The sequence below is a fragment of the Panthera pardus genome, unplaced genomic scaffold, assembly GCF_024362965.1.
Source record: "Panthera pardus isolate Hobbes unplaced genomic scaffold, ASM2436296v1 HiC_scaffold_27, whole genome shotgun sequence".
Classification (NCBI taxonomy): domain Eukaryota; kingdom Metazoa; phylum Chordata; class Mammalia; order Carnivora; family Felidae; genus Panthera; species Panthera pardus.
In genome coordinates this window covers 88689403-88711835 of record NW_026526843.1, presented here as the reverse complement: position 1 = coordinate 88711835, position 22433 = coordinate 88689403, and the positions used below count along the sequence as shown (strand labels likewise).

The window sequence follows — 22433 nt, the reverse complement described above, 5'->3', positions numbered from 1 at the left end:
AAAACATAGTAAAAATTTCAGGGTATGAAACCTGTGACCCATTTGTAATGGTCTTTATTCACAGCTTCCAAAAAGGGTGAACCAAGTGACAGCATGTTTTTTTTTTTTCTATTGGGCTATTTTTTTTTTAATGTTTATTTATTTTTGAGAGCAAGACAGAGCACAAGCAGGAGAGGGACAGAGAGAGGGAGACACAGAATCTGAAATAGGTTCCAGGCTCTGAGCTGTCAGCACAGAGCCCAGTGCAGGGCTTGAACCCATGAACCGTGAGATCATGACCCTAGCTGAAGTCGGATGCTTAACTGACTGAACCACCCAGGTGCTCCCCAACTGCATTTTGCTTAAAATAAAATTGCTTAACATTTTAGGTATATGTAACAGAACAAATTTCCACTGTTATTTAAAAAAAAAAAAAAAAAAAAGGTCTTCACACCCTTTGTAGTCTCTGCAGATGGTAGAACAGAAATTGGTCCTTTGGCTAACGCCGAATGTGAGAGAAAGCCCAGGGAAAGTGGCTTAAAAGACACATGGCATCCCTGGATTCTAGAGCAAGAAATGGGCATTGGTGTTGATTTTTAAAGAATTCCCTATTCAACAGAATAAACACTTCTTCTTCCAAGGTTTAATTCTTTAGAGTTCTTGGTAACAAGGCTTTCCCTTTTGAATCACTGAGAAGACTCTGAAAGCTGGAGAAAAGGCCGACTGGGGAGGGATCCCAGGACCTGAGGGGTGACCTTTGGTGAGATCACTGTTTTTTGTTTTTTTTTTTTTGTCTCTTAACATATCCTCACCTGGGTATGTGCGCAGCCGCAACCTGGAAACTCCAAGGACAAGGAACACACAAAAAATGAACCCTAAGAAAATCTGACTCTCTTTAGCCAAGGGCTGAGAAGAGGTTTTTTGCTCTGGAGGACAGAATCCTTTTGACTGCACCCACCCTACCCCCAGGGAACAGCATGTAAGCAGACCTGTTTCCCCTGCCCCCCTCCACCAGCCCTTCCGGACCCAAGCAACAGCAAAGAGTTGGCGCCCCACTCCCTAGAGAGTAGGGGCAGTATCACAAAGAGAAGAGAGCTGGGGAAGGGGCTCTTTAAATCTATGTATGAAGTCTTTGGCACATCACCAATAAACCCAGGTATAAAACCGACCAGGATCAACACGGCAAAGAGCTTTGAGACTAAACTGTGGTTTAGTCTCCCAGGTTTCGAATGAGCCTCTGAGCAGCGCACAAGTGGGGCAGACCAGACGAGTAGTGCAAAGGCTTTGAAAATGAAATTGGTGTTTCAGCTACAGCCCTAAAAGTGGGCCAGGATGTGTGTTCTGAATTTAATCAGGTTAGCTGCCTACTAAAATAGAAGATTTAAATAAGAGTCTCATAATATAATACTAAAAATGTCTAGCATACTATCTAAAATTACTCTTCATACCAAGAATCATAAAAAAATCTCAACCAAAGTGAGAAAAGACAACCAACAGATACCAACACAGATATGGCACAGATATTAGAATCATCCAACTGGGATTTTTAAGCAGGTGGTATAAAAATGTTCCTAAGGGCACCTGGGTGGCTCAGTCAGTTAAGCATCCAACTCTTGATCTCAGCTCAGGTCATGATCAGGGTTTGTAAGATGGAGCCCTACATCCGGCTTTGCACTGATGGTGCAGAGCCTGCTTGAGATTCTCTCTGCACCTCCCCTGCTCACACATGCACAGGCACGTGCTCATGCTCTTGCTCTCAAAATAAATAAAAATTTCAAAAGAATTTTAAGAAAGACAAAAATGTTCCTAAAAGCAATTGCAAATGGTTAAAAAATGCTGACATTACCAAGTGCTGACAAGGATATAGAGCAACTGGTTCTCTCATACTCTGCTGGTGGGAGAGTAAAATCATACAGGTATTCTGGAAAATGATTTGGCAGTTTTTAGAAAGTTGAACATATACTTGCCATAGGACTTAGCAATCCCACTCACAGGTTTTTACTTTGGAGATGTTCATAGATGTATATAGATGTTCATAGCAGCTTTACTTGTATTAGCCCCAAACTGGAAACAACCCAAATGCCCTTCAAAAGGTGAATGGACAGGGGCGCCTGGGTGGCTCAGTCAGTTAAGCATCAGACTTTGGCTCAGATGGTGATCTTGTGGTTCACGGGTTCAAGTTCTGCTTTGGGCTCTGCACTGACAGCTGGGAGCCTGGAGTCTGCTTTGGATTCTGTGTCTCCCTCTCTCTCTGTCCCTCCCCCTACTCGCGTGTACTCTCTCTCTCTCTCTAAAATAAACGTTAAAAAATTTTTTAAAAAGGTGAATGGATAAAGAAGTGTTGTACATTCATACAGTGGAGTATTATTCAGTAATAAAAAGGAATGAACTATTGACATGCACAACAACTTGGATGGATCCCAAGGACATTATGCTAAAAACACCTAATCTGTGAAGTAATAATAAATATATATATTGGTCTCTGACCCTGGTTCCTAACACAGAGCCCTAAAACCCTTCTAAGTAGGGGTGCTAGGAGAATCTTTTGTTCTAACATTTTGTCTTTGACCCCAGCTTCTGAGGCAGAGCTCCTAAAACACTTGTGATTTCCTAAGTGATAAGAGCACTGGGAGCATTTTTTGTCCTCATATTTGGTCTTTGACTCTGGTTCCGGACAGAGTTCCTAAATCCCATGGCATTTCCTGGGTGACAGAAGTGTCTTTGTTTTAATGAGGTGACTCTTAGTGGGCTCCTGGATGGGGGCTGGTCACCAGAAAGACCAAGTTATGAATAAAAGCTTGGGATTTTCAGTCCCATCTCCCATTTTGTTGAGAGGGGAGAGGGGCTGGAAACAGAGTTAATGATCAATGCATGCCTACATGATAAAACCTTTCATAAAATTTCCAAAAGTATGGGGTTTGGAGAGCTTCTGGGTTGATGAACATACGTACATGCCAGGAGCATGGTCTACCCCACCTTCTGTGGGAACAGAAACTTCTGCACTTGGGATCCTTCCAGATCTTGCTCTATGTATCTTTTCATCTGTATCCTTTACCATATTCTTTAGCATATAATAAACAGGTAAATGTAAGTGTTTCCCTCAGTTCTGTGAGCTGTTCCAGCAAATAATCAAATCCAAAGTTGGGAGTGCGTGGGTTATAGGAACCTCCAATTTGTAGTCAAGTCAGACAGAGGTTGTGGGTAACTTGGGGACCCACTCCTTGTGATTGGCAACGGAAGTGGGGGAGAGTCTCATGGGACCGAGCCTTTAACCTGTGGGATCTGCATGGACTTCAGTTAGTGTCAGAACGGAATTAAAATGTAGGACACCCAGGTAGTGTCAGAGAACTGCCTGGTGTGGGGAAAACACCCAGGCACACCTGGCATCAGAAGCACTGTTGAGTGTGGTAGCTGCTTGAGAAGAAGAGAGAAACACACAGGAGATGTGAGTTTCTCTTAAACGGTTTACATATTGTATAATCCCATTTATTTAATAATCTCAAAAGGACAAAAATGATAGTGATGGACAATGGATCGATATTTACCAGGGGTTCCGGGTAGGGAGAGGATGTGATCATTAAAGGGTGCCAGACCACTTCTATATCCCGATTATGGTCATGCTTATATACTTCCATATGATAAAATTTCACAGAAACACACACACAAATGCATATAAAAACTGGTGGAAATCGAGTAAGGCCTTCAGTTTAAGTGTTCCAATGCCATTTTCCTAGTTCTGGTTATATAAGGTGTTATCACCAGGAGGAAGAATGGCAAAGTGCACGTGGGAATTCTGTACTGTTTTTAACCACTTCTTTTTTTTTTTTTTAATTTTTTTTTAAAGATTTTAAGATTTTATTTTTAAGTAATCTGTACACCCAATATGGGGCTTGAACTCACAACCCTGAGGTCAAGCGCTGCACATCTACCGACTGAGCCAGCTAGGCGTCCCTGTTTTTGCCACTTCTTTGTGAGTCTGAAATTATTTCAACATGAAAGGTTTATAACGAATCATTTCCACTCTACATGGTTAACCTTCCTGTGGGCTTCCTAATTCTAAATACCTCGAATCACTCACTGAGCTTCATCAGTTTTCCTTCCTTAAAATCTCTTAGTCTGAGTATTTCTTTCCCACTCCCACCTTTACTCCCCGGGTCCAGGCCCCTGTCACTCCTGTCACAGCACAGCTTCTACAGGCTCTCTTTGCCTCTAGCTCTTGTATTCTGACAGACAACGCTTGTACATCCAGTGTCCAAAGGAATTCTACGAGCATGCTGCTTGCACTGTGTCATCACTCAAAAGCTTGCAGGAGCTTTTTACCATCTACACCCTAATATCCAAAGTACTTAAGGGGCACCTGGGTGGCTCAGTCGGTTGAGCGTCCAACTTCGGCTTAGGTCATGATCTCTCAGTTTGTGGGTTTGAGCCCCATGTCCGGCTCTCTGCTGTCAGTGCAGAGCCTGCTTTGGATCCTCTGTCCTCCTCTCTCTCTGCCCCTCCCCCGCTTTCTCTCTCTCTCTTTCAAAAATAAACATTAAAAAAATAAAAAACAGGGTAGGTCACTTGGTTAAGCATCTGACTTCGGCTCAGGTTATGATCTCACGGTTTGTGGGTTTGAGCTCCATGTTGGGCTCTGTGCTTACAGCTCAGAGTCTGGAGCCCGCTTCAGATTCTGTGCCTCCCTGTCTCTCTGCCCCTCCCCCACTCACACCCTGTCTTTCTCTCTCTCAAAAATAAATAAATTTTTAATAAATTTAAAAAATTTTTAATAAAAATTTTGTTAAAAAAAAGTCAAAAAACAAAATAAAAACCAAAACAAAGTACTTAATTTGGCAATTCTAGATCATACGTATTCTCCCCTCAAACCAGAATTTCTGGTCTACCATTGTGCAATCCTTCAAATGGCTGTTTGTATTATACTAGCTTGCTTCCTGCCCCCCACTCCCACAGGGCCTGAACACTTTGTGATGCTTCGCCTGTGCTCTCCTGGACTTCCCACATGGAGGCCAGGGCCCCCTTCAGGCACACTAACACGTGCGGTCTTCCCTGGAGTTTCAGACAGTGATCTCTCTTGTACCTCACTGGTCTCCCTGAGCCCACGCTTCTGTACTCCTGTGAGGCTTCTCCATTGTGGCTTCTTTGAGCTTATCTTTCCAGGTGTTTATCAGTATAATCTGAAAATCCATTTTGCAGCCTGACTCTGCCGCCTTTCTCTCTCTGGTGTTTTTCCAAAATTCAAACGGACTAGCCTTCTAGAAATACTCTTTTCATGTTTTATTACAGTCAATATACTTTAGGGTCTACATATTAAGGTTACAAAGGGTGTGAAAAGAGCTCAGCCATCTATAAGGAAAGTACAATTTTAGTTGGTCTTACTTTTGCTGGAATGAATATTCATAGCAAACATCACTAATTTAGATAAAGGCATTAAACATACTATATTTTAACAATCATTAAGATATTTGTATATTACTTAGACTATTTCCTCAAAGTCTTTTTTTATATGAAATGATTGAATAGGACATTTTCTTCTTGTGGTTTTACCAAAGAAATCTTTTTTTTTTTTTTTTTGACACAAAGTTATGGTATTATGACTTTGGGCACTCTTCATTATAAGTATTTTCATCATCTTATTTCTTCAATTTGCAGTTACACAGGAGTTTTTCATAACATGAACTATAGTTTAAATTTAGTGTTTTACTAAATCAACACGAATTACATCCACAGTAATGATTTGCAAGTATACATGGACATATATTTAAATATAAGAAGCCTGTACACATCAGCCAGATAACATTCTCATGGAATTATTCCATCTTCAGATAAAACATAAGGCGTCAAGGTAAACTAGTTCAGACATGGCACATGATTCTGAGCTCAAACAGCCTTTTGGAACTTTTTCATTTAAGTTACTGACATTTTTGTGTCTATTGTCTCTCTGGTGCCGGAAATCTACTACGTATTCAGATTATTTAGAACAAGAAGTATATTCACTGCAGGGATGAGGGTTTCCAAAAATAAATGTTAGTAGTCAAGGTAAGTATGATAATGAAAGCTAACTTTTCTAAAGGATCTTAAAAATGACTCATATGGCTACCATTTTCATTGTTCTTTGGCATTTAAACTAGCTTCTAGTGAACAAATGATCCCCATTATGGAGAAACTGAGAAAGGTAAAGGAGAAACAGGAGTCCTCCTCCCCCCCACCAAACTGGTCATTTCTGGGGGGAAAAATACTAAGAATGTATCTAAAAACTGTTTACCTACTCTCTTCTGGGGGAAATCAGGGATAACCAGAACTGAATGTTTCAAGTCAAGAATAACTAGAACTGCATATCAGAGGGTTGAATGTGGATTTGATAATATTCTTAAGGAGACTCAAGATCCACTGGAATCTCAAAATTGTTTTCTAATATCATCATTCCGTGTCGTTGCCACTAAGATCCATCATTAATCTACACTTTAATATCTTATTGCTTCTCTCTGGAGAAGTAGCATGGTATCATATAATGAACATTCCTTCGTTCATTCATTAAATCCTAACTAATATTTATTGAGCACTTAGTCTATGCCAGACACTTAGTAGAATGCTGGACAGAAGTGAACTAACAACTCCAAATTCCCACTCTGCTGCAGCTTGTAGTTTATAGGGGGTAAATAGACTACAAACAAAATATAGGTGTGTCTTATGGTGACAAATGCTATGGGGAACACTAAGGCAGGGAAGGAGGGGACAGGGAATACTGGCGGCAGGGGGCGTTCTCCGTAATTTTAGATTGAGTGAACGGGAAAGATCTTACTAAGAAGCTGATAGCTAAGCCAAGACTTGAAGGTGGTAAAGGAAGAAACCATGACTATGTCTGGGGAAGAACGTTCCACGGAAAGAACACAACTAACATAGAGGCACTGAAGCCAGGATGTGCCTGCTGCCTGCGGAACCACAGTGAGGCCAATATGCAGGGAACAGAGTAAGAGGAGAGCAGTAGGGGGTGAAGTAAGAGGTGTCAGGAAGCGAGAGTGTACACTGGATTAAGAAAGAATCCCTCCAGCGAGAGGCATGGTTTCAAGGTATGAATTCTGGACTCACCAGGGTACAAAGGGCATTTAAAGGCCATTTAAAGGCCATTAAACCAGATGAGGTCTCCAAGGGCCTGAGTGGAGACAGAGAAAAAGAGGAGCAAGGATGGAGGCCTGCGGCACCCTAATGTGAAGAGGTGCATGTGGGGAGATGAGGAGGAATCAGCATGATCTGAGAAGGCACAGCCAGAAAGGGAGAAGGGAAACCAGGAGAGCTAGGAGGCCTGAGGCCAAGGGAAGACAGCATTTCAGGATGGGTGTCAAATGGTACTGAGACGCCAAAAGGGAGAAGGCCTGAGATTTGACTTTAGCAATGTGAAGGTCATTACTGACTTGACAAGTGTGGTAGTGGAAGCTGGAGATGGTTGTAGGGTCGGAAGGTGTGCGTGTGTGTATGTGTGTAATAAAAATAGACTGTAGCATATTAGGTTCAACAGAGACAGAAAAGCAATGATGCAGGAAAGGGAATATTGCTGGAGTGATGTCCTTGAGTAAGTGAAAAAGAGAGGACCTTGCACGCAAAGTAAAGCATGGTTTGGTAGGCTCAGTTAAAATCCTGGTCCAACCACTGACAACTTCTGTGACCTGGGGCAAGATTCTCAACCTCTCTGAGCCTTTGTTTTCTCACCTGTACGGTGAGAACTTCCTGGAATTACCGAACCATATAATGTCTTAATTAAATAGTGCTTTGCGTCGAAGTCCCAAGTTACCAGTTTCCTTAATATGCATCTGTGAGATAGGATAGAGAAAGAATTGAAAAAAAATCGAGCTTTTTCCGGGGCGCCTGGGTGGCTTGGTTGGCGAAGCGTCTGACTCAGGTCATGATCTCACTGTTCCTGAGATCGAACCCTGCATCAGGCTCTGCGTTGACAGTGGGGAGTCTGCTTAGGATTCTCTCTCTCAAAATAAATAAATAAATAAAATTTTAAAAGCTAGTATTTTCCGAAAACAGTCAATCCATATCTAGTATCTCTTGAAGTAAAAGTAATGTTACGAACCATATGGTTACACCCAAGATTGTAACTTTTGGTCACAAACACAGTACTACTTCACTTGTTCGTGCTGCACATCTTTGGAACCTGTGTTGGTGGACAACCAACAGGCCTTCCTCCCTGGTACATTCTGCCTAAATGTGCTTCTAATCCCGCTGATAGCGTAATGTCACTAGAATGGTATATTCCTCTAGTCAGATATTTACAGAGGTTGTGCAGGAACAGCAAACAAGATGAATAAAAGTCAAAGAATAAAAAAAAAAAAGGACTCAGAAAAAAGATGCGAAGAGTTGCCCTGAGGAGCAATATACTCCTCTTGCTGGAAGGGTTCAGACAAAGTGTAGATGGCCACCTATGGGCTCAGGTACCTTAAGCCATGGGTGATTCAGTGCTTCATAAACGGTGATCCTTTCAGCTGGATCCAGCATCAGCATGCGACGGACTAGGTCTTTGGCACTTTCAGAGATATGGCTCCACTGCCTTGGATTCATCTGAAGAGAAGGAAAGGAAAATTACATAGTTACTGCCCAGGGAGAAGTTAACATTCACCATTGATGTAACATTCCTACACTGTTTCAATGTGAATACAATTCTCAAAGAACAGAAATCTGATTCTATAGGTTTGCTTTCTAAGGAAGAGGACAAAGGCAAGTCTTTGGCGGCTGTTGGTACGTATATGAGGTTTCGTATCAATAAGCATCCCTTACATATGTTCTTGATGTCACAGAAGTTATAATATTTTTAATAGTTGAAGAATAGAATGCTCACAACTTCAGTTTCTACCTTAGCTGAAGAGACTAGATACTTTGATCTAGAAAGGATTAAAATAAAATTTTTAGGTTAAAAATTTCAAAGAAATTTTTAAAACCTTCTCTCTTGAAAAACTGGAATCCACAGTAATTGTGAAGTTATGCAAAGTTCCTACTAGGATATTTTGGTCACTGTATATCAATTTCAGTATTTTAGAAAACATATACTGCTACCATCGGCCCTAGAGAATAACCCATTCACTTGTATACTGTCTTCAGTGAAGTTACTTTTGCCCCTCTTGTAGAAAGATGAGACAACTCAGCCACAAGGTCAATTGACTAAAGTCAAACAAATGGATAAAAACTATGAGTTGATCAAAGGATACAAGGCTTGTGAGAAAGTGGATCTGTGAGGAAAAGAGCAAGGTGGCTCCAGGGGAAAAAGAGTATTTCCGAGACCAGGAAGAAGAAAAAGGGAAGGGACACTTAGGGCTTGCTGCTGGGAAGGTAAGTGGGGACAGGTGGGAGAGGCCAGTGGGGCCTCATTCCTTATTTAGTATCAAGAAGCCAACTGGCCGGGTGAGTTTGCATAAGATGCCTGGTGCCAGGAGCTAGCAATACCATGGGTTGAATGAGAGGAGACCTAGGTCACCTTCTAAGGGAGAAAGATGGAGAATAAAGTCCCTAACAATTTAAAGCCAAACGAAATCACGACTTGCATCACAGTTCACAGGAATCACTACAGTGTGGCCAAGGGTTAGCATTAGACACTGAAATTCGCTCTGGCTACTAGGAGGTTCCGTACTGGTGGACGGGGAGTGAAAGATGTTCCTTGTTCTTTTTCTCACAGGCAGAATTCCAACAAGAGTCACTTCTGCTTGTCAGATCTCTTAACTAAAGTGACTGCCTTACTGTTGCCATCCTACTGCAATTGTCATCAATTGGTCAGTTTGAAATAATGTAGGTGATTGCATGAGGCTTAGCCTTGTTCCCTCTTCCCCATCCTGGAGCAGATGTGCTCTTTAAGGTTGGAATGATTTATCCTCAGGGAAAGGGGTTGAGAAGTTATCTGCAACTGGCAGTAAGATTTCTCAAGTGAGTAGAGGTTGAGAAGTAGATGCTCCCCCATCCTGTTTCTGAAGGAGTCCAATCCAGGGTTTCCCTCTTTCTGTGGCTGAGAAGAGTAGCTGAAATTAATCTGGGAGGTTGAGTTTATAAGGGGAACAAAACAGGGCTATAGAACAGTCTCGCTTATTTGAAAACTAAAGCCATGGACGCCTCGACCAGCTGTGGACGTACGACTGGCTACCCATGATGATAGACAGTGACACACTGCATCTTTTCATACTTTGGGAAACATATTTTTGTCTTTTAGAAAAAAGTTAATTGAAATTAAATGTTAGCATATATCCCAGTTAAGTGGTATTCTCAGATATCTACCTTAAAAGATCAAGTAAGCTAGCAAATGAGAAAAGTTCAACTAAAATCGCTTAAGGCCAGTAGCAGTTTATAAACTGTAACAGTTTTTAAAAGAGGCCATCAAAATTTTCTTGAAAAACACCCCTATAGATCAAGGATTTTGTTCATAGTTCTTCTGTTAAGAACCACCAGGGTGATGAAACTCTTTTTGAGGTTTGCTTCAAAATAATCGGCTAGTATGTGGAATACAGATCAAACCAGATTGGCTATATGTTGCTAAGTGGTGAAGCTGGGGGTTCACTGTACTCTTATCACTACTACTTTTGTTTGAAATTTTCAATAAAAAAATGTAAAAATAAATGCTGACAGAATCACAGCACAGTATGTATGTGTGTGTGTGTGTATACATACATATACATATATACATATGAAAGGCCCACCAGCTTTATCATTGATGGTAGAGATGGATCTCTACTTCAAACAAAGCTGCTGAAAATGTGGGGCTTTTGTATTTAAAAAAAAAAAGGCATGAATATAAGTGAGAGGTGAGGTTAGCCAAGTAAAAGAGTAAATAAGTTATTAACATCAAAGCTTCAAACCTCCAGGTACAGAAACTATGATATAGCTGTCACGCCCATCTGACTTACTATAGTACTAAGAATGGAGGTTTTAAAATAATTTAAGTTTTGGCCTGTGTGAAGAGCCCACATTTCTTACAAAGAAACAAAAAAACTATTCAGTGCTTTAAAAATAGAGGAAATCAAATACCAGAGGCTGCTGGAATGAAGCACATTGCCTTGGAAACCAGGAAGTTAGCAACTAAACTAGCACAAAGGAAGAATTCTATTATTAGCAAATGCTTATAACTCCAAAAGGCAGGTGGGAGATTTTATTATACGGTATCTACGTCATAAGTCACTGTGAGGATAAAATGAGTTAAATATGAGTGCTTAGCAACAGTTCCAGGCACATACTAAGTGCTATGTGTGAGTTAGCTATCATTACTTCTAGTATTAGTATTATGATGCTGATGCATTGCTAATTGTGTTTATTTTCATATGTTAAGTACCTGTGGTTTCACTTGGCAAAATTCAATGAGAAAGCCAGGGCCATGCATTCCTGACAGCCACTCACAATTTCCAGGGATTGGAGGAGGATGATTACTTACAAGCAGTTTCCTGAGACATTTAGTTACCTTGGAAGGATTGATTTTATTCCCCAGTGGCCAACTGACTCTAAGAGAAGCAGAACAAAACCTATACTTAAAACATCTTTCTCTGTTAACGGAGTTTTGGCATAGACCTTAATCCAAATAAAACAAGAGGCAAACCTGCATGCCCTTATAGGCTGATGATACACAAGGCTAAAAATTAAAAGCATAACTCATTTGCACCTCTACAGGCTTCACTTACGGTTTAAAAGGACAAGGCTGTGGGCTCGCTGCTGTCAGCACAGAGCCCACTTCGAATCCTCTGCCCCCCCCCCCCCCCCCCCCCCGCTTGCGGGCATGCTCTCTCAAAAGTAAAATATTAAAAAAAGAAAAAAAGGACAAGGCTGCCACTCTGAAGCTACTTTGCCTTTCATTTCTTTTGTCCCCCGTTTCCTGGAAGTCCTTTATAAAACTCTAACATTACTGAGGCAATGAAAAGAAAACAGGTCTCACAGTTTTGGAGTCTGGCACTACACAAACCCGTGTGTTTGGTCTTATGTTACCAGGCATGGCTGAAAATGAAACAGTGCTTCTGTTGAATAGAAAGTACAGGTTTCAGTAGTATGGGGCGGAAAAAGAACCCCAACATAAGCCGCCCTGATCTGGTATCCAGACACACACTCCCCCATGTTTCCCATACACAGCATCTAACTCTGTCAGCCACACATGATGGTAGAGGGCAAATGGATGGAAGAGCTGGGACAGCGAGACCAACCTTTAGCTTATGAATTTTCAAGTGTTCCTTAGCTCTTTTTGCTATAGCCACTCACAATGTCAGTGATGAATTTTTTTAATTTTTTAATAATGCAAGTAATAACACGCTATTCACAAGACTGGGAACAATGTATGTGGTTTCTAATCCACAGGAGTCTAAGAAGAACATGAATGTTTAAGTCCCACCAAAATGGCTCTAAATTATGTTGTGAGATGCAGCTGTGATAGTGGCATTTTGGTTTATCCTGGGATGTAAATGACAAGGGTTTCAGCAGTGCTACTTGACTACATAACGTGGAACAAGATGTGTGGTAAAGCAAAACAAATAAAGGCTCATATGAAATATAAAATATAGAATTGCTAACTCACTGGGATGAAATTTCCACTTTCACTAAAAATTGAGCAAAAAGCTTTAAAAATGAAGCCCTTTCCCCAAATTATGGAAAGAAGGGCCAAAGAAGTTTATTTTCTAAGATTAGCCTGAATAGGCGGTCTGGTCACCCCAGGAAGAATGGGTACTTTTGAAATCTGGGCTCACGTGTGTCACAAACATCTCACCTGAGGTAAAATAAAAAGGTCAAATTCTATCACAGCAAATTCCAAGGGTCATTCCAAATTCTTTCCCCGAACTAGAATTTTATTTGAAATAAGTAGGGCACTAACCAAACAATTTCTCTGACCTAGCTAAATGGGCGGTTTTGCTAGAATGGATTTGTGAGAAAAGCATTGGTTTTCTGAATCTGAGGGCCCAAGACTCCTAAACTGTTGATTTGCACATACAGGATTCTGTATCAAAGAGGACTAAGGTTCCTGTTTTCTAGCCTAAACATGGGGTTGGGTTCCAAACATGTGGGATAGACTTCAGGTGCAGCACCAAGGAGAGGGGAATGGAGGGGCAAGGCTGTGGTTGTTTTGAAGCCAGTCTCCTCCTCCCTTCTGCCTAGACAACAGTGCAGCTGATAGTGATTCAGAAATTTACTTGAGGCCTATATTATCTGACAAGGCAAGTGGATCAATGTCAGCAAAGAACTTTTCTCTGACTGGGTAACTACGTGACAATCAGGAAGTCCAAAGGCAGATAGCAACTTCACATTTTCCGGAATAATTTAATTTCAATACAAAAATAAAACATTCATAATATATTACCTTATATTTTCCTTTAATAATGCCTTCAAACAATCTTTCCTTGGTTCCATAAAAAGGCAAGCAACCACTTAGCAGGATAAAAAGGATCACGCCACAACCCCAGACATCTACAGGTTTTCCATAAGGCTCTCTTTTGACAACTTCTGGGGCCATAAAATGAGGTGTTCCAACGCGTCCTACATTTCAAACAACAAGGAAGAATGTTTACATAAAACGGGCTTTAACTGAAAATACAACAATAACAGTTTCAAGGAAAAGTTTTAACAATATAAATATTCTCTTACCACTTCCACCTCCATAAAATCAAGGGGCAAAAAAGGCAGAAGGAAAATCATTATTTAATCACCTCTTGAAAATACGAGCCCAGGACAGGTACTTTGTCTTTTTTGTTGTTGTTTATTTTTTTACTTTTATTAAATTTTTTTTGGATGCTTTTTTGAGAGGGATGGACAGAGAGAGGGAGGGAGGGAGGGAGGGAGGGAGGGAGGGGGAGAGAGGGAGGGAGAGAGAGAGAGAGAGTGTGTCAGACAGACAGACAGACACAGACTCCAAAGCAGGCAGCAGGCTCCAGGCTCCAAGCTGTCAGCACAGAGCCTGGCACAGGGCTCGAACCCACGAACTGTGGGTCAGATCATGACCTGAGCCGAAGTCGGACGCTTAACCGACTGAGCCACCCAGGTGCCCTTTTTTTTTGTTTTTTAAAAAAAGATTTTATTTTTAAGTAATCTCTACACCTAGCGTGGGACTTGAAATCACAACCCCAAGATCAAGAGCCACATGCTCAGGGGCACCTGGGTGGCTCAGTTGGTTAAGTGACCTATTCTTGATTTCGGCTCAGGTCATGATCACACGGTTTGTGGAATGGAGCCCTACATGGCCTCCATCTTCTTTAAAGAGTTTTCTCTCCAACCCCCATCAAAACTAGCTTTTAGGAAGGAATCTGATAGCAGTTACTTGTACACTAGTAATCATCTTTTAACTCAGTATTCCTACATGAGTCTTTTCTTCTACTGCAGAATGAAAAGCTGTGCCCTGTAGGGAAATTACTGTGGGAGGGGAAGTGCCCACCAGCCTTGGCAACTCTTCTTGCATGCAGGCCCGGCTTTTGCCTTCTTTCCTTCCTCCTTTCCCTGCCCCTTCTCTCTTATCATATTGAGTCCAAGATAATTTTTTAGTTTCAACACCGCGTGACACTTTATCTAGAGCTGAGAACTGTGGTTTAAAGAAATAATAATAAAAAAAAGACCTTTGCTGTGGGTCATTATGGTTCCCCTTCTTCTCACATAATGGAAGAGGTTAACTTCGGGGTTCAGAGAATGAAAATATTCTCACTTAAAATGTGCAGTAGACCAGTGGAAACTATACTAGTTGGAAGGGAAGATTTTTATTCCATATTGCCTCATTTTGCTTCCTCTGGTAACACTGAGAAGCTGAAAGAACGAGAGCTAAGCCTCCTACTTCATGAACATGCTGGACAGTTCACCTTGTTCTGATGGCAGGAGCTGGGCAAAGCAGGGCAAGAGATCAAGGTACCAGTCAGGGTACCGGCACCATGGCCCCAGTCAAGCACCTTCTTACAGCTGGGATGAGGTTTTGAAACTTGACTTGACTCCTACACCACTTCCTACATGAGAAAGGCCTGAGCAACTCAAAAAGGAGATCCACTCTGTTTACCTGGATGAAAGACTACCCCAGTCTGGAAAATTAGCATTTATTCTTTTTAATATGTTTTTTTAATGTTTATTTATTTTTGAGACACAGAAAGGGAGACAGAGCACAAGCAAGGGGGGGCAGAGAGAGAGAGACACACACACAGAATCTGAAGCAGGCTCCAGGCTCTGAGCTGTCAGCACAGAGCCCGATGTGGGCTTGAACCCACAAACCGTGAGATCATGACCTGAGCCCAAGTCAGATGGTTAACCGACTGAGCCACCCAGGTGCCCCTGTTTTAATGTTTTTAAATTTATTTTGAGAGAGAGAGAGAGAGAGAGAGAGAGAGAGAGAGAGCGCGCGCGCGCAAGCGAGAGAGAGCACAAGTTGAGGGAGGGGCAGAGAGAGAAGGAGACACAGAATCTGAAGCAGGCTCCAGGCTCTGAGCTGTCAGCACAGAGCCCGATGCGGGCTCGAACCCACAAACTGTGAGATCATGACCTGAGCCCAAGTCAGATGGTTAACCAACTGAGCCACCCAGGTGCCCCTGTTTTAATGTTTTTAAATTTATTTTGAGAGAGAGAGAGAGAGAAAGAGAAAGAGAGACAGAGGGAGAGAGGATCCCAAGCAGGCTCCACTCTTTCAGCACAGAGCCTGATGTGGGACTCGATCCTACGAACCATGAGATCATGACCTGAGCTGCAATCAAGAGTCAGACGCTTAAGCGACTGAGCCACCCAGGCACCCTTAATGTTCATTCATTTTTTTAAAAAAAGTTTATTTATTTAATTTTGACAGGGAGGGGGCAGAGAGAGAGAGAGAATCCCAAGCAGGCTCCCCACTGACCCATGACTGATGCAGGGCTCAAACTTGCGAACCATGAGAGCATGACCTGGTCTGAAGTTGGATGTTTAACTGATTGAGCCATGCCAGGCGTCCCCGCTCATTCTTGAGGAACATACATGTCTTTTGGTTCCAGAATTTGCTCACAGATGATGGGGGAAAGAATATATAGGAATGAGTTTTTTACAGTATCTTTTGCCGATCGGTAGGTGAAAGGACTAGAGTTCACCCTTAACACACACCAACCTTCCCGGACTCCTTGCTTGTGATCACTTGACTTTTCCTTCTTTGTGGTCACTTGATTTTTATGATTTTGACTTCCTGTTCTTAGAATTTTGTGGTCAATTACCAAACCAAATTACACGTCACTGTATCTGACAAAGTTCAGATATACATTTAAATATTTAAAGGTCAGATTTGGGGATAATATAATAAAACCTCATTACCTGGAAGCTCAGGATAAGGAGTTGTTCTGAATAGCTACCTATTCAATACTTTAGGACTTGAATCTTTACACACTCAAACCATTTTTACTTTAATAATTTTGGATGGTTGTCTTTCTACAATTTTTGGACTTCTTTACACAAGATGATGCACATAATTTAACCATTTCTTGATGACTCAGAATTGTCCTGCGGGTATCAATGAAAGAAGTATGCTGTAGAACAGAAAATGCCCTCAGGAACTTCATGGGTATGCAAGGGCCAAGTTCTTCAGTATTAAATGGGGGCTGTGCTTTCTACCCTTTGGTATCTGCTCAATATACTTTTTCTGTCAGGCTTTCATTTCTTTTCTCTTACTGTGCTTACTCCAGCCTTGTCTTCTCCTAATCTGTTGCATAAAATCTGCTATTAACCAGAAACTGATTAGCAACCAGATTTTCATTTATTTCCTAACAATTTCCCAAGTGCCTGCTAGGTCCTAGACACAGTGGGAGGTGCTGTGGACATCCAGAGGGATAAACTATGATCCCCCTTGTCCTCACAAATCTCAGTCTTTGATGTGATTATGAATCCCTGCATCAAATATGACCTGGAGGTATGTAGCCCAGATAGTTACGGTGGAATGGAAGAGAAGGAATAGGGTTGCCTAACTTGGGATGGTGAAGATCAGCCTGCTTTTTAAGAGGAGATGATTGTCAGCTCAGCCTCTCAGCCTTCAGGAGCAGTAAGAGTTAAGTAGATACTGAAAATGACAAAAGGTATTCCAATCACAGGGAGTAGCAGGTGCAAAGCATGAAGGAACATGAATCCATAAAACTATGAAAAATGGCAGCATGCAGTTTCAGACAGTGTGTCCTCAGAAGCCCATTTGAGAAGACTATGAATAGGTATTAAGGTCAAGAAACGTCTTGCTGCAAAAATAATTGCTCTGTAGGTTCCTAGTTATCTTCTGGATAAGTAAGTTTTCCAAATAGCAGGATTTCAGACAGGTTAAATGTGAATACATGTAAGTGGTTTCTACTCTATGGAATATATAAAGGAGAGAATTCTTTTCTATTTGGAGGACTGAGTAATCAAAGATTCCAACTGACAGGGAAATAGCTGTTAAGTATTAGCAAACAAGCTAACAGTAGCATAGTTTCAAAAACACCTTAAACAGTAAGAAAGCTTTCTACAAGAGGGTATCTTTTGTCTACATATGTTATATTTAAAGACACTATAATGCGTGAAGTAGTTATTTCAAGACTGGAAGGATAGGTATGCTAAGAAATGACATTTTGACCATCAGAAAGATTTTAATTCTAGAATCACCGAGAAAAATAAATTTTGCAAACTGACACACCATAGGTTCAAAATCAGCTTTAAAAATGTACAATTTAGGGGCGCCTGGGTGGCTCAGTAGGTTAAGCATCCAACTTCGGCACAGGTCATGATCTTGAAGTTCGTGGGTTCGAGCCCTGCATCGGGCTCTGTGCTGACAGCTGAGAGCCTGGAGCCTGCTTCAGATTCTGTGTCTCCCTCGCTCTCTGCCCCTCCCCCACTAACACTCAGTCTTTCTGTCTCTCTCAAATATAAATAAGCATTAAGAAAAAAATATATACAATTTAGGGGAAAAGTTCATGGACTTTAAGAAAGTAGATTAACATGTAGAAAATGTCTAGGTAAGTGTAATGAGTCTGTTTTTCCCCTTCAATAAAGATGCACAGTAAAATACGAAGCTGATGCTTTGAATACTAATAGGATACCCCAGATAAAGAGAAACAAAGTCATTATATGTGGCCCGTATAGAACATATAAAAAGGACTTTGTGTCATTTCATTTCATCTCATCAACTGTGGGTATGTAATCATCAGAATTTATTTGTTATAATTGTGTAGTCTTTCCACAGGGATGATCTGTACAAATACCAGATTTAAGAGAGGTAGTTTAATAGCAACATTTGTTTAAAACCAACTTGGGAGTTGCAGTTGATTGCAAAATCAATATGAGCCAGTAGTGTTACATGGCTGTCCAAGAAGCTAATGCAATTTGGTAAGCCTGATAGAAATGTAAGACCCACAGCAAAAGCAACAGCCCCAAGTGCTGCTGGACTGCACCTGTCATTGTGCTCAGTCTTGGCTCCAGTGAGGAGATTCTCATATAAGGAATGGCTAAATTAACCTAGGCAAGTTAATCTGGATCAGACTTTGGGGCACACGATCACTGTCTTTAACCATCTGAATGGCTGTGATGTGGAAGGATTAAAATTGGTGTGCATGGCCCCGCAAGTCAGAAGTAGCACCACTGGGTGGAAATGATGGAAAGATGGATTTCTGTTCTATGCAAAGATTAATGTTTCAGTATGTAAGCTTTCCAAAAACGGAAACATGGGCCCAGATCATAGTGAATTCTTTGCCAGCTGAGGAATTAAACTAGAGCTCAGCCTTTTGCTGGGAATTTTATGAGAGAAGGCAATCATTGGTTACAAGACTGGAGAAGTTAAGGCCCTTGGCATTCTGAGATTCAATGATTCTACGATTAAATGATGTGTTCCTATCTGATCCTAAGGTCAGTCCTTCTAATCACAGAAGCAAGTTCTGAATTAGGGGAAAAAAATCAGTTTTTAAAACTATACTTGTTGCAATTTTTCACATTGTTGGAAATGATTAGCTGGAAGAGAATGTAAAACTAGAAGAAAATGTAAACATAATTTAATTTTATTTTTAAATTTTTAGTTATTTTTTTAAGTATGATCCATGCTTAGTGTGGAGCCCAACATGAGGCTTGAACTCATGACCCTGAGATCAAGACCTGAGCTGAGATCAAGAGTTGGACGCTTAACTGATTGAGACACTCAGGTGCCCCATAAACATAATTTTATTTTGAATGTTTAATTTTTTTTTTGAGAGAGAGAGAGGGACAGAGTGTGAGTGGGGAAGGGTCAGAGAGAGGGGGAGGCACAGAATCTGAAGCAGGCTCCAGGCTCTGAGCTGGTAGCACAGAGCCAAACGGGGGGCTCGAACTCCCAAGCCGTGAGATCATGACCTGAGCCAAAGTCAGATGCTTAACCGACTGAGCCACCTAGGTGCCCCTAAACATAATTTTTATTAACTTTATTTATTTGTTTTGAAAGAGAGAGAGCAAGCAGGGGGCAGACAGAGAGAGGGGGAGAGGGAGAGGGAGAGAGAGGGAAAGAGAATCCCAGGCAGGCTCTGCACTGTCAGTGACCAGGCAGATGCAGGACCTGAACTCACGAACCGTGACTGAGATCAAGAGTTCGACACTTAACTGACCGAGTCACCTGGGTGCCGTCCTCCCTTAAACACAATTTAATTTTAGAGGGCTATGTGATGAAATAACAATTTAAAGAATACAACTATGACTCCTGGCTCATTTTTCAAAAGACGGTCTGTTAACACTGCTTTGATGTGTTAGTAATGGTGTCTTAAATTAAATGAAATATCCTATGTAACAAATTAAAGTTTTGATATTTATTATTTGTTAGGTATTTGAATTTAATATAAGCGTTCATGAAAGATGATAGGTTCAAAAAATTTCCTTTGATATTTTTTTTTCATATTTTTCGTCTTTGTGAAGGCTGGCAGTATCAGGAGACAGCAAATCGAAGGCACGGACTACATAATTGATAATTTACAGAATGGAGAACTACGTCATTTGCAAAACCAAGGGACAGAACTAAAACCAAGGCAGCATTCTGAGCTAAAGTCTATTGAAAGGAATAAATAAAAATCCAAATTCTTGAATCTGGAATTAGCATCCACCTCTGTACACTAGTGGAGAAAATGTCTATTTTTAACCTTTCTATTTTTTTCTGGCATGGGAATTTTCTAATTATGTTTTGCTTTGGCTAATAATAAAATCAGTCTGCATTCACATCTGCTTGCTCTTCCCAAATACACAGATTGATAGCTTGAGCAGGACACTTTCACAAATAAAAAGAGGAAAACAGTATGAAATTAAACATTAGCCTTTGATGTAAACCTGAAAGTGGTTAATCCACATGTTTTAGAATGGACTTCACTTGGCCAGTTCGAATTTATTTTTTAAGTACGCTCTATGTCCAATGTGGGACTTGCACTCACGACCCCAAGATCAGGAGTCACATGCTCTACTAACTGAGCCAGCCAGGTGCCCCTGGCCAGTTCAACTTTAGAAATCATGTTGCCCCATATATCACCTTATTCCAACAATGTTTTAATCTCTGTATGTATAGGCTCACTTCTCTGCCAAGCGGTGGGAATACAAAGAGTAAAAGCACAGTCTATTCTAAAGGTTCAAAATCATATGATGGCACTTTTTTTTTGGAGGGGGGGCATAATGGGTATGAAACACTGATGGGCTAATATTTAGTTTGAAAGTTTTACACCAGCCTGAAAGTGACCAGATTTTGAAGGAAGTTTTTAAAAACGTGTTCTTACCTCCAGCTACAAGTCCAGACTCCCCTAATTGAATAGCTACCCCAAAGCCCCCAAGTTTAACAGGTGCCGAGTTTTCCTTTGAGGCAAGGAGAACACAGTGGGGCTGGAAAGAAAAATAGACAAAAAACAAACCAAAGATAAGGATTAGCTGAAGATTAACAATTCAATTTACACAAAACCAAATAACATGACCATATAATAATACATTAAAAACTCCTGGACATATTTTGGATGCTTAAATTATTTTTTCTATCCTCACTTCTGGATGATTTCTCCAAACACTTACCTGTTGTATCCAATGTTTTTCAGGGATTATTTGCTTCTAAGATTAGGGTACGATGCTAAGAATTACTGAGGAAGCAAGTGTGTTCAAGTAAGGAAGACATATTTTCTACCTTTTCATGCGATATTCTCTTCCTTTGAGTGATGGTCTACATTTGTTTAAGGGAAAATGTTTTTGTCTTTTTTTTTTAAGTTTATTTATTTATTTTGAGAGAGACAGAGACAGTGTGAGTGGGAAAGGCACAGAGAGAGAATCCCAAGCAGGCTGTGTGTCCTCCCAATGTGGGGCTTGAACTCACAAACCATGAGATTCATGACCAGAGCTGAAACCAAGAGTCTGATGCACCCAGGCACCCCTAAGGAAAAATGTTTTTTATACCTCTTGATGAGATGTTTTTTAAATGTTTATTTATTTATTCAGGGAGAGAGAGAGAAAGAGAGAGCGAGGGAGTGAGCATGTGTACATGTGTGCAGGGGAGGGGCAGAAAGAGAGGGAGAGAGAATCCCAAAGCAGGCTCTGCGCTGTCAGTGCAAAGCCTGATAGAGGGCCTGATCCCATGAACCATGAGATCATGACCTGAGCCGAAATCACGAGTCGGACGCTTAACCAACTGAGCCACCCAGGCACCCCAAAATATTTCTTGAAACTTCTGACTTTACCTACAGAGCCACTCTTTTTGGTCCTTAGGGGATGCTGATGGCTCTTCCTTTGTCCGCCCTCCCACTATCCTCTTGCTTTTCTTTATTCATTTCATCTCTAAGTAAGTAGAGCCAGATTTCATGCCTTTATTTTAAAAAATTTTTAATCTTAATTTATTTTTGAGAGAGAGAGGCAGAGAGAGAGGGAGACACAGAATCAGAAGCATGCTCCAGGCTCTGAGTTGTCAGCACAGAGCTCAAGGCACGGCTCGAACCCACAAACCATGAGATCATGACCTGAGCTGAAGTCAGACACTCAACTGAGTGAGGCACCTGGGCGTCCCTGGTTTTTAAGGTCCATACATTGCATTTGATGGCTATAGGTCTTAAGTCCCTCTGACTCTACACCATATCCCCCTCTTAACCTTTTTAAAAAATGTTCATGCCATTGGTTCGTTAAGATACTGGGTAAATACCCTCATGGAATCTCCTAGAATCTGGACTTGGCTAATTAACACCTACATAGTGTCCTTTAGTATGTTCCCGTGTTCTCTGTAAACTGGTAGTTAGACCTAGGAGCTTGATTAGACTCACATTCAATTTTAGTTTTTTTGCACTAATACTTCAGTTTTTTGTAACACATCAGGAAGAACATAATGTCTGGTGGTCCTACTTTTAGCAACAGGATTGATCTCTGGATTCGGGTGTTGTCTGCCTCAATCCATCATTACGAAGTTCACCATTGACTTTTATTTCAATGATTTTAGCAGCCAATAATGCCTAGCTCCATAATTAGGGGTTCCAAAATGGAAGTTTTCCCCAATGTTTTGTTATGAAGACTATCAAGCACAGAGAAAATTGAAAGACCTGTAT

General features: G+C 41.1%; 1 protein-coding gene across 13 annotated transcripts in view; it reads right to left on the bottom strand.

The window, feature by feature from the left end:
• Nucleotides 1–22433, bottom strand: part of CASK (calcium/calmodulin dependent serine protein kinase) — a 232040-nt gene that overhangs the window by 117355 nt on the left and 92252 nt on the right. For all 13 annotated transcript variants that reach the window (XM_053891690.1, XM_053891693.1, XM_053891691.1 and 10 more), the window contains exons 4-6: nt 20640–20742; nt 13286–13461; nt 8416–8538 (exon numbers count right to left, since the gene is read on the bottom strand). In XM_053891690.1, coding sequence (XP_053747665.1) covers nt 8416–8538; nt 13286–13461; nt 20640–20742 — 402 coding nt within the window. The remainder of the gene's footprint in view (nt 1–8415; nt 8539–13285; nt 13462–20639; nt 20743–22433) is intronic.